General features: G+C 38.3%; 1 protein-coding gene across 2 annotated transcripts in view; it reads right to left on the reverse strand.

Moving 5' to 3' along the window:
- LOC133569470 (brefeldin A-inhibited guanine nucleotide-exchange protein 1-like) overlaps positions 1 to 15,842 on the reverse strand; it is a 67,782-nt gene that overhangs the window by 41,701 nt on the left and 10,239 nt on the right. For both annotated transcript variants that reach the window (XM_061921838.1, XM_061921837.1), the window contains exon 2: positions 4,827 to 4,857. In XM_061921838.1, the coding sequence (XP_061777822.1) occupies positions 4,827 to 4,857 (31 nt within the window). The remainder of the gene's footprint in view (positions 1 to 4,826; positions 4,858 to 15,842) is intronic.

Raw genomic sequence — 15,842 nt, forward strand, 5'->3', positions numbered from 1 at the left:
TAAGTGTCAAATAAAAATGAGTTGCATAACAGGAATTCAAATAGTGTTCATCCTTCGCAATGTGGTAGGTTCCTGCAGACGTTATTAAATTATATTTTTTTCATACGATGTTGATGTGGAAATGTTTGCCTCTGCATTTTGATGGTGTGGCCATGTGGCACCCAACGGAGATGTTGACATGCGAAGTAATCACTCCTCATTCTCTAGCAGGTGACTTTTCAAATGATGCTACATATTAGCAGTAATGCTACTTTTTATAGCAACGCTTGTGCCGCATGCTTGACTTATTAAGGTTGTCTGTTCGACATATTCCCACTTGAAGCCGAACCACAGCCAGGCGATGGACCCCCTGCTGTTTTTCTTGGGAATTAATTCTTCCTTCATTCGCACCTTCTTTCTCTCGTATTACCACTTGCACTGCTCTCCTAGCATCACACCTAACGTTACCCATGCTGCTACCTCTCTGCTACGCGAGGGCGTATACGTATGTGACGTATGACGTGACAGTATGTGTGCTTGCTGTCTGTGAGGAGACACAAGAAAGAGCGACTAGAGCTTGTAGTGTAATGCCAGCACTGCGTGAGAACGTATACTCGAATATCACAATAGTTATTTTCTATATCACACAGATACAAACCCCGCGATATATCGTGTATATCGATATATCGCCCAGCCCTAGTATGACCTTCATTCACTTGTGTGTAGTGTGTCCAATGTAAAGATAATTGTCTTGATGGTTAAAAATCAGACATCTTGTCTTGACTATGCCAACTAAAAATAATTATTAACAAATTCAATACTATGATTACGGTGTGTAGTGAAGCATGGATACTTATCACTCAGATGATGCTTGGAACAAATGTATTATATTTGTCGCCGTGGAGACAAGGATTAGTTATTTAGAAGTAGTTACAACACTACGGATAGACATTAACCACTAGCTAGCGAACATGCTCGTCTGCATGACATGACATGACATGACATGACTTTTTAGAGGTGGTATAGTACCGACTATGATTCATTAGTATCGTGGTTCTACACTAATACCGGTATACCGTACAACCCTTGTTTTAAGTTATACCTGTCAGTAGACTCCATATGAAAGCGCTAAAAACTACAAACGTGTTGGAGACAAATACAGCTCATCAACCGTAACGCTACAAGCACACAAAAGGGTGTGTTCCCATCCATCCATCCATTTCCTACCGCTTATTCCCTTTAGGGTCGCGGAGGGCGCTGGAGCTTATCTCAGCTATAATCGGGCGTAAGGCAGGGTACACCCTGGACAAGTCGCCACCTCATCGCAGGGCCAACACAGATAGACAGACAACATTCACACTCACATTCACACACTAAGGCCAATTTAGTGTTGCCAACCAACATTTCCCAAGGTGCATGTCTTTGGAAGTGGGAGGAAGCCAGAGTACCTGGAGGGAACCCACGCAGTCAAGGGGGGGACATGCAAACTCCACACAGAAAAATCCCGAGCCCGGGATTGAACCCAGGACAACCCCTCTTCCACCGTGCTGCCCTGAACACTTTTAAAGACTATATTCCAAGGCTAGATATAATTTCTAATACACCACTATAGACTTATTTAAAACTGCTGAAAAACAGTACAACTACTACTGTGCTGGTATAGATGAAGAATACATTAAGTTTCAGCAAGTTAAAGCTAAAACATTCAACTTAGCGTCTTGGCCAAGTGCCTCGAATTCTGCACTTGATCCATCTAAGGAGGGGGTGTCACTAATCAGACTTTGCCGTGCTCTCATGCTGACAAAGCATCTTAAGGCCTCGCTTAAGCTGCTAAAGCCCTCTCGTGGAATGACACCGCAAATTTTATTCCCAATTCTTCAAAGGCCACGTCGCTTTTATACGCATGGAGCATCCTCCACTGCCGCCACACCCAAAGAAGCTCAGACAGTTGGAGGGAGGGGCCGCATTGTTTATGTCCTGGCAATGAAAGAGGATGTGACCTCAGCCTGTTAAAAAGGAGGGACGAGCTCAATGGAGTACGACCAGACACGGATCATTGCAAGACTTAGATGCAAACAAAAGGACGTGGCTCGAGTGATTTCAGGAAAAAAGGTGGTTCAATCTAAGAGGAAAGAAGGAAAAAAACGAAACAAGGATATATAAACACAATCATTTCAAAGTCTTTTGAAATGATTGTGTGTGATTGTTTCACTTGACCACTGCAGTGCTCCCTCTTCTATGATTCACACTCAGTGTGGGCGGAGCCTAAATGTCTGCCTCTCTTCACCCATGCGACCTAATGTTTTCTCTGACAGTCTTGTTTCAAACAACCCTCAAAATGCCATCATGTTTAATTAATGATATGAATAATTAGGTTGTAGAGTTACCAGAAGACAGTGGATAATAATAATAATAATAATAATAATAATAATAATGATGATGTCTCAAAAGACAGGGTACAACATTCCAAGAATTAAGTTGTTATACTAATAGATGAGAGTGGGAATCTTTGGGCACTTTACGATTCAGGATCCACGATTCGATTAAAAATAGATTATTGATGCATCTTTAGTTCATGTAAATTGATGCAGTATTATATTTCACTAAATAAAGGTTGCAAAAAAATTATTTGGAATAATTCCCACATTTATTAAATTAATGAAAATGTGTGCAAAACTGGACCATAACACCAACAAGGGGTTGTTCAAATCTCTCGGTGAGGCAGCTCGCTGCAGTCAGACACATTTTAGAACTGTCTGCATATTTATTTACAATAAATAAATCGATTATTAATGTTTACTAATCAATTCGATAATCTTCCATCGCCAAATTGCGATGCATCTAAAAATGTATTATTCACCCCCACCTCTTCTACGAGAGGTCATAAAATTATGAGAAAAGGCATGTTTTTTGTGGCAGAGTTATAACAAAAAAAATGATGATACCATTCCCATAATATTTTGATAAGAATACACGTTTTTCTGATTGTAGTATTGCTTTATTAATGTAAAATCCTGACTTAAGTCCTGTAAAATTGGGACAAAATTATTATAATATAAAAACTACCGTATTTCCTTGAATTGCCGCAGGGCATATAGTATGCGCCTGCCTTGAATTACTGCCGGGTCAAACTCGCTTCGCAGAATAATTAGCGCATGCTTGGTATTACCGCCTGGTCAAACTCGTGACGTCACGAGTGACACTTCCCCTGTCATCATTTTCAAAATGGAGGAGGCTGATTTCAATACCGGTAATTTGAAATCGCATAAAGGGAAGAAGATTAAGAGCTATTCAGTAGAATTTAAGGTCCAAGCTTACACCATACTCAATTTTTTACTGCATGCCTTTGGTAAGTGCCGTAGTGAGAAGAGGTTTTAAAATAATTAGCGCATGCTTACTTTTACCGCATGCCTTTGGTAAGCGCAGGAGTGAGAAGAGGTTTTAAATTAATTAGCGCCCCGGCGGCAATTCAAGGAAATACGGTACTTTAAATGTATTAAGTAGATATTTGTTCTTGTATTGTTTTACTCTATTCTGAAAACATACAACTTAATTCATGTAAAATTCTGACTTTAATATAATATTCAGACTGTAATCCAGTAAAATAATTGTATTATGTTACCTCCCCCCTTTTTTCGATTAATTGGGCTCTTTATTCGGTATGTTTGACTTTTTACTCCTTACATAAAAATTATACTTTCAGTAGTATAAAAAAATGTGACAAAATTGGTTAAAAAAGGATGCTGTTGTAATTTGGGGTATTCATTTCCAAATACAGGTCTGAACTATTGTGTCCTTTTGAAAACACGCACGCACGCACGCACACGTACGGCAGAATGTTCAATACGATGGTGTTTTTTTTTAATGGCACGTAACAAGTGAGTGATTGTTTCTCTTACATGATTGTGTGACGGACCACCATGTAAAATTCTGATTTTAATATAATATTCAGACTGTAATCCAATAAAAATAATTGTATTATGTTATCTCCCCCCTTTTTTCGATTAATTGAGGTCTTTACACAGCATGTTTGACTTTTTACTCCTTACATAAAAATTCTACTTTCGTTATTATTAAAAACATGACAAAATTGGTAACAAAGGATGCTATGCTATTTTTGGTTATTCATTTCAAAATGCAGGTTTGAACTATTGTGTCCTTTTGAAAACTATTCATGAGTCTGACAAACTTTTGTGCAGCAGTTTAAACCTTCAGATTTTGCGGCTTTGTTCATAAACTTTGAAAGAAGCAAAGGACTCCCCAAAGATAACCGACACAAGCTGTTATCTACTGAACTTCCCTGAGTAGACATGACATCAATGATATTCTATATGCAATCTGCTTCAATAGCTGCTCTGCAATCTATTATATCACAGCAGGCACACTGCTGAATGTTTTCATGTTATTTAGTCTGAACTTGTATGCCTGCGCCGCACACTGATGAAATAAGCCATTTGAAAAGGCCTGCAGGCTCTATAAAAGTATTCTTGATTAAGGCTTGTTGAGCGCTAATCTGAAAATATAATAAATATGTTTTTCTTACTCTTACAGTTACATTGTTGATAAGAAGAAAATGGGAGCCAATAATTGAAAGTGGAGGGAAAGCCGCTCATTCCAGAAGACGCGTTACTTGGCAACTTCTACACACAGCACGAGGCAGGGGTTTGTCAAGAGAGCAATTACTTGAGAAGAAAAAAAGGGGCATGGATGTAAGTAAAAATAAAAAGCACACCTCTCTGGAGAAACACGCACACACAAACGGTGTTCCCGTGCCCTTTAGTTGAACTCGAGAGAATGCATTCATGACACATCAGACCAAACTTGTTAAAACAATAGCTGAGGCTTACCTTGATTTTTCTGATTCCTCTTTGATTTCCTCTGAAAAAGAGAAAAAAAGGGAAAATATATAGTACAAACTTTGGGCAAATGCAATACAGTTTGCAGTATGGCTAATGACACACTGACTTTGTAGAGCAGTGATTCTCAAACTGTGGTACATGTACCACTATTCAAATAATTACTTGATTGAAATACAGTTTTATTTTGCTATATTCAAACACAGTATTACTGTTCAAACTGTGTGTTATGATACAGTGGTAAAAAATATTCAATATACTACGCTGCTGTCTTGGATCCGCTTGAACTGAACTCTCGCGGCTGTGTTGGAGCCACTATGGATTGAACTTTCACAGTATCATGTTAGACCCGCTCGACATCCATTGCTTTCGGTCCCCTAGAGGGGGGGGGGGGGTTGCCCACATCTGAGGTCCTCTCCAAGGTTTCTCATAGTCAGCATTGTCACTGGCGTCCCACTGGATGTGAATTCTCCCTGCCCACTGGGTGTGAGTTTTCCTTGCCCTTTTGTGGGTTCTTCCGAGGATGTTGTAGTCGTAATGATTTGTGCAGTCCTTTGAGACATTTGTGATTTGGGGCTATATAAATAAACATTGATTGATTGATTGATACTTGTTATATAAAACTTCTGCCTTGTTTTTAATTAATTACCAGGCCTGCTACGCTATTTCATTTTAAAGTTGGTCAGTGTGGTGATACTTAGAGAGCCAAGTTTTTTTCTGAGGTGGTACTTGGTGAAAAAAGCTTAAGAACCAGTGGTGTACAGCAGTGGTTATCAAATGGGGGTACGCGTACCCCTGGGGGTACTTGAAGGTATGCCAAGGGGTACGTGAGATTTTTTTTTAATATTCTAAAAATAGCAACAATTCAAAAATTCTTTATAAATATATTTATTGAATAATACTTCAACAAAATATGAATGTAAGTTAATAAATACTGAAAAGAAATGCAACAATGCAATATTCAGTATTGACAGCTAGATTTTTTGTGGTCATGTTCCGTAAATATTGATGTTAAAGATTTATTTTTTTTGTGAAGAAATGTTTAGAATTATGGTCATGAATCCATATGGATCTCTATTACAATCCCCAAAGAGGGCACTTTATGTTGAGGATTACTTCTATGTGTAGAAATCTTTATTTAAATTAAATCACTTGTTTATTTTCAACAAGTTTTTAGTTATTTGTATATCTTTTTTTCCAAATAGTCCAAAAAAGACCACTACAAATGAGCAATATTTTGCACTGTTATACAATTTAATAAATCAGAAACTGATGATATAGTGCTGTATTTTACTTCTTTATCTCTCTTTTTCAACCAAAAATGATTTGCTCTGATTAGGGGGTACTTGAATTTAAAAAATGTTCACAGGGGGTACATCACTGAAAAAAGGTTGAGAACCACTGGTGTTGAGTAAAGCAGCGAAATAATGAACTAATTGTAAAGAATGTCTGTCAATGTATTGTTGATTAATTGCACCTTGAAGCAATTGATTCACACTCCATGGCCTCATTCCTGGGTGAATCTTGTGCGAGAGGAAGGTGAGGGGTTAATCATTTTCCAATGCAGTCTGTTGAAAATGATGGGAAGCGGAATCTTTCGTTTTTTATTCAATTATATGTGTCCATTTCCACCGCCTAACATACGCAGTGCTTGTATTAATGCCGGTCCCAGTAACGCAGCGGTTTAATTTAGCTAAAATCTGCTTGTGTTGAACAGGATGTCATTAAAAAACAAACACAAAATACATATTTTGGTTGACTTTCAAAATAAAATGGTCTGTCTTCAAAGCGAATCGTGCCTTACACTTTTAAACGTCCTAATGGGCGGGGACGGGCTTGAAGTCAACTTGTCAAAAGTTTTTCAGACATAATTTCACCTTGTTGACCCAAATGCTGATACTAGAGATCCAAAATTAAAGAATATACAGGCATATACCAGGTTACGTTTTGGAGGCATCCTGTCAGGGGTTGGGAGCCCTCTGACACTATGTGTCGGAATACAGTACATGTTGAACCGAAGCTTCCCAGACCATGACGCGTTGAGGCACAATTATTTTGTTGCTATTGTACTTGTATTGCTAGCAACTAATTTTCTATCTGCTGTATAAGCTGTGCACTGAGTACTCTAAAATACACTCAAAGTTAATTTCTACAGCATTGTCCTATGACAAAATTTATTGTCAAAAAAATGGAGGCTGCAATGTGAGGTGTCCTCACTAATTAACTCACGTGTTGTCCTCAGTAATTAGCATGTGCTTTTGCAAGAATGCAATGGACTTGTCGCGCCACCAAGCTTGGCCTTGGCCCACTCGCTACCCCCGAAAAATGTAACCTATTAGTCTGTGCAAGCCAGAGCCGACATTTATCTCAAAGATCTACAGGGCATGAAAGCGGCGACATGAACTAACCAAGCGCGCACACGCTCACAAAGAGGGAGGAAGACAATAAGAGAGAGAGAGAAACCGAGCATTCAGCACAAGAGTGTTAAAAAAGGCGACCCCTCCATGAGGAAGCTTTGAGCGCTAACTTGCAAGAGAGCGCACCGAGATGACTCCATTATTTCACTGCTGCCAGCCTGAGCAGAACTTCTCATCGAATATTTAACGCTTAAAATTGGGATTAAATGAGAGGATACTTTGAACATTTTTTTACAGTCAAGTTCGAATATTTTACAAAAACACTTTCAGAAAGCTAAGGACTTCTCCATTCACAATTATTTTGTATATAATGTCCATCCAAGACTCAGTCATATGTTCAAAATTTTATTTCAAACATTAGTCATGAATAAAGTAATTAGGTAATTGATTAGGACAAAGTAGCACTACGCTAACGTGACGCGAGTCAAAGATATTCTATTTGAAAGAAATTCTTTACTGTTTTAAGGAATGTAATGCTTGTCAAAGAAAATCTTTTAGACAGGAGCAATATGCTGTTTTTAAGAATCAACTGCAAAAACAAAACTCAAAGATCTTCTGTCAGGTTTGCTCGGCTTTTTGAAGGATCAATGGCAAAAATGCAAGGCTTGCTATATGACAGGTGTGCTGCAAAAATTCTACTAAAAAATATTATATACAAAAATAATGCTCTGCTGTTTTTTCATGACTATATTTCTAAAACGCTAGCCAAATATCCTCTACATTACAGAAGTATCCTGCTTTTCTGAAGGATCAACCGCAGTTCTTGATATGGCAGGTATGCTTTATATAAAAATCTACTCCAAAATGCTGGTATAAAATCCTCAATATGACAGAAGCACTTTGTTGTTTTTAAGGACCTACTGCAAAAACACTAGTCAAAGATCCTCTATATCAGGGGTTCTTAACCTTTTTGACAGTGGAGCCCAACATTTCCACTAGAGAAAGGACCAGGGGGCCACTAAAAGATTAACACGGAATTAATAATCTTATTCTTAATTATCAATAATTATATTTAACCTACTCGCTGTTTAAGAGGATAAACATTGTCAAATGATATTAAACCATGTGTTAATCACAAAGACTTTTATCAATGCTTTCTGTCAGGCTGATTACAAAAATAAATACTACTCAACTATACTGCTAAAGAAAGGGACTCATAAAAACTACATACAAGTATGCATTGCTAAAAGATATAATTTATAAAAAATAATATTAAACATGTTTGTTAAATAAACTGTCAATTAAATTAAAGTGCAAAGGAAAATGCAGCTTCAACGCTTTAGTCATAACTTTTGCGCTTAAACTAAAGTGTGCAGCTTAAGCACTATCTTAAGCTGCACACTTCTGTTTGTTTGATATTATAGTGTATTACAACTAAGTATCGCTGCGGCCCACGGCTGAGAAATATATTTTTTTGCAGCCTTCTAGGAGACGCTTGTGGCCCAATAATTGGTCTAATAGTCAAGAAACACTGCTCTATGTGACAGGAGCACTTTGTTGTTTTTAAAGGGGAACTGCACTTTTTTTGTAATTTTGCCTATCATTCCCAATCCTTATGTAACAAAAGAACAAACATGTTTTTCTTTTTTTATGCATTCTTAAGAGTAAATAAATATGATCAAAAGTCTACTTACAATGGAGCCATTCCTGATTACTGCTCTCTGCAGACTTCATGAGAGCCAACAAACATACAACATCACATACTGTACAATGTCTGCTGTCCTTAGCATGCCGACTGATAGAATCTTGTTATTTTCCAGTTTAGATGAAAATGATTCACAATCCTCGCAAACAAAAGGGGGTTGGAACAAAGCATCGTTTCATGTCTTTCGCCATTGCCGGGTCTAAATTGTCTGTCAAAGTGTACCAACTTGTCGGATTTCGTCCTCATCCTTCTCAAACCACAGTGAGAGGCATAATTTATGATCTAAAATAAACTTTCACCAGCACCGATGCAAGAAAGCAGCTCACCAGCCAATGATGTCGATAAAGCTACTTGAGCTAGTTATCACAGTGCTGGTATTAATAGTTTGTCTGTGTTAGCACTTATAGTAACAATATCACTAATAATTGGTTAATATTCAAGTCACGAAATGTAAATGGAGTTTTGTTGGGTTTTTTTGGGATGGTTATTTAATGTAGTTTATAGGTGGAATAGACGACCTCACATTGGCCTCATTGTAAACAGACTTTTATTTACGAGTTAGAGTGCATTAAACAAACTACATCCTACGTCATGTTTTTCATAATGACTATTGATGAACAACAGGCAAAATTCCAAAAAATAAATACTGTGAAAATGCTAGTAAAAGATTGTCTATATGACAGAAGCACCTTGTTGTTTTTAAAGACCTGCTGCAAAAATGCGAGTAACGAATCGTTTATTGTGCTTGCCTGTCTTAAGTGTGCTTGCATGTATTAAGAAATACTGCAAAAGACTAGTCAAAGATCCCATACATTACTCTTTTGTTCTTGGAAAACAGCTGCAAAAATGCTAGTCAAAGATCCTATATACTGTATGACAGGAGTGCTGTGCTTCAAAATTGCTAGTCAATGCTCATCTATACAACAACAATGCTTTGCTGTTTTTCGGAATCTACAGCTGCAAAAATGTTAGCCAAAGATCCTATATACTGTACGAAGGGAAATTAAGGTCAAAGCTTGTCTACACAACTGGAATGTTTTGCTCTTTTTAAAATCTACTGCCAAAATACAAATCAAAGATCCTCTGTTCGACAGGAGTTCTGCTGTTGTTCCAAACAAAATGTACTCTCTCAAGTTTAGAACTGAACATGCGGGCCGGTCTTCTGTCATTTTAGGAGCAGATTTAACCCATGGACCACCGGTTGAATAGGGCTACTGCTATCTGAAAACTACAGTTCTTGTGTGTATTATTGTTTATTCCCAAAAGCCCCCTGCATCGCCCCCTGGTCTTTGTCATGTGTGCGCCAAGAAGAGAAGCGAGCCACTCTGTCTGCATCACACATGACAGCCATGAGGAACTTTGACAAAGCAAAGCAGAGAGAAAAGTCAAGACAACGTTATTTAGGATGAGTCGCTCTGCAAGGATAGCGTATATAAAAAGTCTCCAGCAAAAGGGAAGACATTAAATATCATGTGTATATAAACAGACACACAGTATAGATACTAAGTATACATGAATATTTAAGCAATAATCTCTGCTAATCTCCTGTCATCTGTGCTTGCTGCTGTAGTTGTTTTAGCTGGTTGCAATGCTTCTGAAGTGTCAACGACTTTTATTTATCAGTTCATCTTCAGCAGCAGCACCGTTTCCATGGTTTCACTTTTGAAATTCCTTAGGTGGCAGTTCCCCCGACAAGGCCCCCTGACATATACTAAGAGCTAATTATCTGAGGGCTACTGACTCAGCCAATATGGCGACCACCATTCTTCACTTGAGTCTTATACATGCGTCTGTATTGCTGCACTTGTCATTCATTGTGTTTTATTTTTGCATTTCTCTTCCAGCATAATTGTTCCTACTGATTATTTGTGACAGCTGACCTTATAAATGGACACAGATTCCCCCACACCCAAAAGGTGAGTGGAAGATTTTTACTCTATTTACGGTGTAAATCTTGGAATCTCAATATTTTAGCACAATTTGTAAAAACATGAAAAACCATTGTAGTAATAATAATCCTGATTGAATACAGTTGATTCAAGAACTAACATCCATCCATTTTCTACCGCTTATTCCCTTTTGGGGTCACGGGTCAAGAACTAACATGTGCTGTAAAATTCAAACAATTAAACAATTACAAATAAGAAATTATTGTACATGACCACAACGTGCACCACATGAGGCAAGACTTCCCTAGATACTAGGGATGTTCGATCAAGATTTTATGATGCCGATATTGATCATCCATAAGTGAGATACAAATCAAATACAAACCCCGTTTCCATATGAGTTGGGAAATTGTGTTAGATGTAAATATAAACAGAATACAATGATTTGCAAATTATTTTCAACCCATATTCAGTTGAATATGCTACAAAGACAAAATATTTGATGTTCAAACCGATAAACTTTTTTTTTTTTGCAAATAATCATTAAATTTAGAATTTGATGCCAGCAACACGTGACAAAGAAGTTGGGAAAAGTGGCAATAAATGCTGAGAAAGTTGAGAAATTCTCATCAAACACTTATTTGGAACATCCCACAAGTGTGCAGGCTAATTGGTAACAGGTGGGTGCCATTATTGGGTATAAAAGCAGCTTCCATGAAATGCTGAGTAATTCACAAACAAGGATGGTGCGAGGGTCACCACTTTGTAAGCAAATTGTCAAACAGTTTTAGAACAACATTTCTCAACGAGCTATTGCAAGGAATTTAGGGATTTTAACATCTACAGTCCATAAAATCATCAAAAGGTTCAGAGAATCTGTAGAAATCACTGCACATAAGCGATGATACTACGGGCCGTTGATCCATCAGGCGGTACTGCATCAAAAACAGACAATAGTGTGTAAAGGATATCCCCACATGGGCACAGGAACACTTCATAAAACCACTGTCAGTAACTACAGTTGGTTGCTACATCTGTAAAAGCAAGTTAAAACTCTGCTATGCAAAGCAAAACCCATTTATCAACAACATCCAGAAACGCCGCTCGCTTCGCTGGGCCCGAGCTCATCTAAGATGGACTGATGCAAAGTGGAAAGGTGTTCTGACGAGTCCACATTTCAAATTATATTTGGAAACTGTGGACGTGGTGTCCTCCGGAACAAAGAGGAAAATAACCATTCGGATTGTTATATGCGCAAAGTTTAAAAGCCAGCATCTGTGATGGTATGGGGGTGTATTCGTGCCCAAGGCATGGGTAACTTACACATCTGTGAAGGCACCATTAATGCTGAATGGTCCATACAGGTTTTGGAGCAACATATGTTGCCATCCAAGCAACGTTATCATTAACGTCCCTGGATATTTCAGCAACACAATGCCAAACCACGTGTTACAACAGCGTGGTTTCGTGGTAAAAGAGAGCGGGTACTTTCCTGGCCCGTCTGCAGTCCAGACCTGTCTCCCATGGAAAATGTGTGGCGCATTATAAATGCGTAAAATACGATAGCGGTACCCCGGACTTTTGAACGACTGAAGCTCTACATAAAACAAGTATGGGAAAGAATTCCACTTTCAAAGCTTCAACATTTAGTTTCCTCAGTTCCCAAATATTTATTGAGTGTTGTTAAAAGAAAAGGTGATGTAACACAATGGTGAACATGCCCTTTTCCAACTACTTTGGCACGTGTTGCAGCCATGAAATTCTAAGTTAATTATTTTTTGCAAAAAAAAATAAAGTTTATGAGTTTGAACATCAAATATCTTGTCTATGTCGTGCATTCAATTGAATATGGGTTGAAAAGAATTTGCAAATCATTGTATTCTGTTTATATTTACATCTAACACAATTTCCCCAACTCATTTGGAAACGGGGTTTGTATACTGAACGACAAAATAAACTCAACACTTTTGTATTTGCTCTAATTTTGCAAGAGTTGAACTCAAATATCTAAAACTTTGACGATACTGGTACACAAAACATCCGTTCCCCTCAAATATTGTTCACAAATCTGTCTGAATCTGTGTTAGTGAGAATTTCTTTTTTGCCAAGATAATCCATCCAACCTCACAGGTGTGGTGTATCAAGATGCACAGGTGTGCCCTAGGCTGCCCACAATAAAAGTCCACTCTGAAATGTGCAGTTTTGCTTTATAGTGGCATGGGGAGGGTCAGAAAAGCCATCAGTGTTGTGGTGTGGTGTGACCACCATTTGCCTCAAGTAGTGCAACATGTCTGCTTCGCATAGAGTTGATCAGGTTGTTGATTGTGGCCTGTGGAATGTTGGTCCACTGTTCTTCAATGGCAGTGCCAAGTTGCTGGATATTGGCTGGAACTGGAAAATGCTGTTGTATATGTAAATCCACGGCATCCCAAACATGCCCAATGGGTGACATGTCCTATAAGTATGCTGGCTATGCAAGAACTGGGACGTTTTCAGCTTCAAGGAATTGTATACGGATCCTTGCAACATGGGGCCGTGCATTGTTATGCTGCAAATTGAGGTGATGGTGTCGCGTGAATGGAACAACAATGAGCCACATCTTGTCAAGGTATCTCTATGCGTTCAAAATGCCATCAATAAAATGCCCTTGCGTTCGTTGTCCATAACATACGCATGCCCATACCACAACCCCAGTCCCACGATGGCCCACTCGATTCACAACATTGACATCAGCAAACCATTCTCTTACACAACGCTGAACAACAAGCTTTCTGCCAAAATGGGATTTATCCGTGAAGAAAACGCCTCTCGAACTTGGCATACGCCATCGAATGTGAGCATTTGCCCACTCAAGTAGGTTACGATGACTAACTTTAGTCAGGTCGGGACCCCGATGAGGACAACGAGCATGCATATGAGCTTCTCTGAGACAGTTTGTGCAAAAATTATTTGGTTTTGCAAACCAATTGTTGCAGCAGCTGTCAGGGTGGCTGGTCTCAGACAATCATAGAGGTAAGTAAACCTGCTGGATGTGGAGTTCCTGGGCTGGTGTGGTTACACATGGTCTGCAGTTGTAAGGCAGGTTGGATGTACTGCCAAATTCTCTGAAATGCCTTCGTCGACGGCTTATGTTAGAGAAATTAACATACAATTTACGGGAAACAGCTCTGGTGGACATTCCTGCAGTCAGCATGCCAACTGCATACTCCCTCAAAATTTTCAACATCTGTGCTGTGTGAGAAAACTGCTCATTTCAGAGTGGCCTTTTATTGTAGGCAGCCTAAGGCACACCTGTGCAATAATCATGTTGTTTAATCAGCATTTTGATATGTCATGGATTATCTTGGAAAAAATAAGTACTAACTAACACAGATTTGAACGGAATAGGTATTTTGTGTGTATAGTCAATTTTAGATCTTTGAGTTTAACTCATGAAAAATGGGAGAAAAAAATAGTGTTACTTTTATATTTTTGTTCAGTGTATGTTCATTGTAACTTTTTCAATGTATTTATGATGAGTGCTATAGACAGTTTAATGTTAACCATCATTTTAGCCAGAGTCCGCCAGCTAGTTTGTCGGTCTGGTAAAGTTAGCTGAAGCTAAAGCTTACACACAGTTATTGGCTCAATACAGAAACCTCTTCAAGGGACAATATATTGAATATATTTTAGAGTTTCCATAGCGAGCCTACTGACAGAAGTTCAAACTATATGCAAATTTGCATTAGAAATAGCAACAGCTGAGGATGTATGTGCATGTACGAGCCAGTCTGCCTCACAACAAGAGGAACAAGGAAAAGAAAGAGCTTATTGACTCGTGTGACAGCAGTGTGTGAATGTGCGTGTGGATAGGTGAATGATGCAAATCTTTGATGTAAAGCACTTTGGGTACTGTGGAGGTACAGTAAAGTGCTATAAAAATACTATTACAGACCATTTACAGCACGTTCTACAATGGCAGACTCGCATAAAGCACTTTGAGTTTAGGCAAATTTCTACCATATATCGATAATTCGCTGACATAACCAATAGCAAAAACTAGGGATGTCCCGATCCGATATTGATATCGGAAATCGGTTCGATATTAGCCAAAAAAGTGAATATCGGATTTTATCGGACTGAATCTAAAAACTCCGATATAAGCGCTCCGATATAAGCTGTCCATTTGCCGCTGCAGCACTTCTATAATAGGTGACTGGTTTGATCACACTCCAACACAGTAGGTGGCGGCAATGCCCCTTAATTAACGTTGGTGGCGGCCGCGGAAGAACGTCTCTGATCCAGCATGCACAGCCCACGTGATCACAACAACGACAACGCGTGTGCTCAGCAAAGTGTAGTGATGTCGGCTGTGTGGAAGTATTTTAACTCACAGCATGCCGAAATGCTTATCTTCTTAAAAAAAATCTCCACATTATGCTCGGACTGCAGAAAGTGGAGAAGGAGGATGAGGAGTAGTAAGGGTAGTCAGCACTGACTGATTATTATTTGTTTTAGGCTGTTGTTATTAGAGTGATATGTTTATTGTGTTTACACTATTCTTCAGTGAAGACTAAGAGTAATTACTACATTGTTTCGGGCATAGTCAGTCAGTGAAACTGGAGCTGTGAACTCTTAATTTAAAGCAGTTGGACAGTGGACAAAATTGTGTTGTTTTTGTGTTTTTTGTCCCTGCCCACAGTTGTTTCGAACATATACTGACAGTAAAAAAATAACTGAAGTGAACTTGAATTGTTTGCACTTTAAAACGTTTTTTGTTTTTTTTATTGGATTTATTTAGGTTATTTTTCAGGGTCTTCTAATTTATTTTTAATTTATTCTTTTCAATTGTATAATTATGTTGGTATTAGTGGTTATTTTGCACTTTTGTTTTTATTGGATTTGTTGAGGTAATACTCTTACGTTGAAGGTTAAAATTTATGTAACCAATTGGTTAATAATAAATGGGTCAGTTTTTCCTATACCTACTCTTGCTGACTATTGTTTTCTGTTTTAACACTACAACATCAGTAACAGTAACATCACTTTATCAAGCCTTTTCTAACATTCTACAAAA

This window comes from Nerophis ophidion, linkage group LG15 (assembly GCF_033978795.1).
Source record: "Nerophis ophidion isolate RoL-2023_Sa linkage group LG15, RoL_Noph_v1.0, whole genome shotgun sequence".
In the NCBI taxonomy this organism is placed as follows: Eukaryota; Metazoa; Chordata; class Actinopteri; order Syngnathiformes; family Syngnathidae; genus Nerophis; species Nerophis ophidion.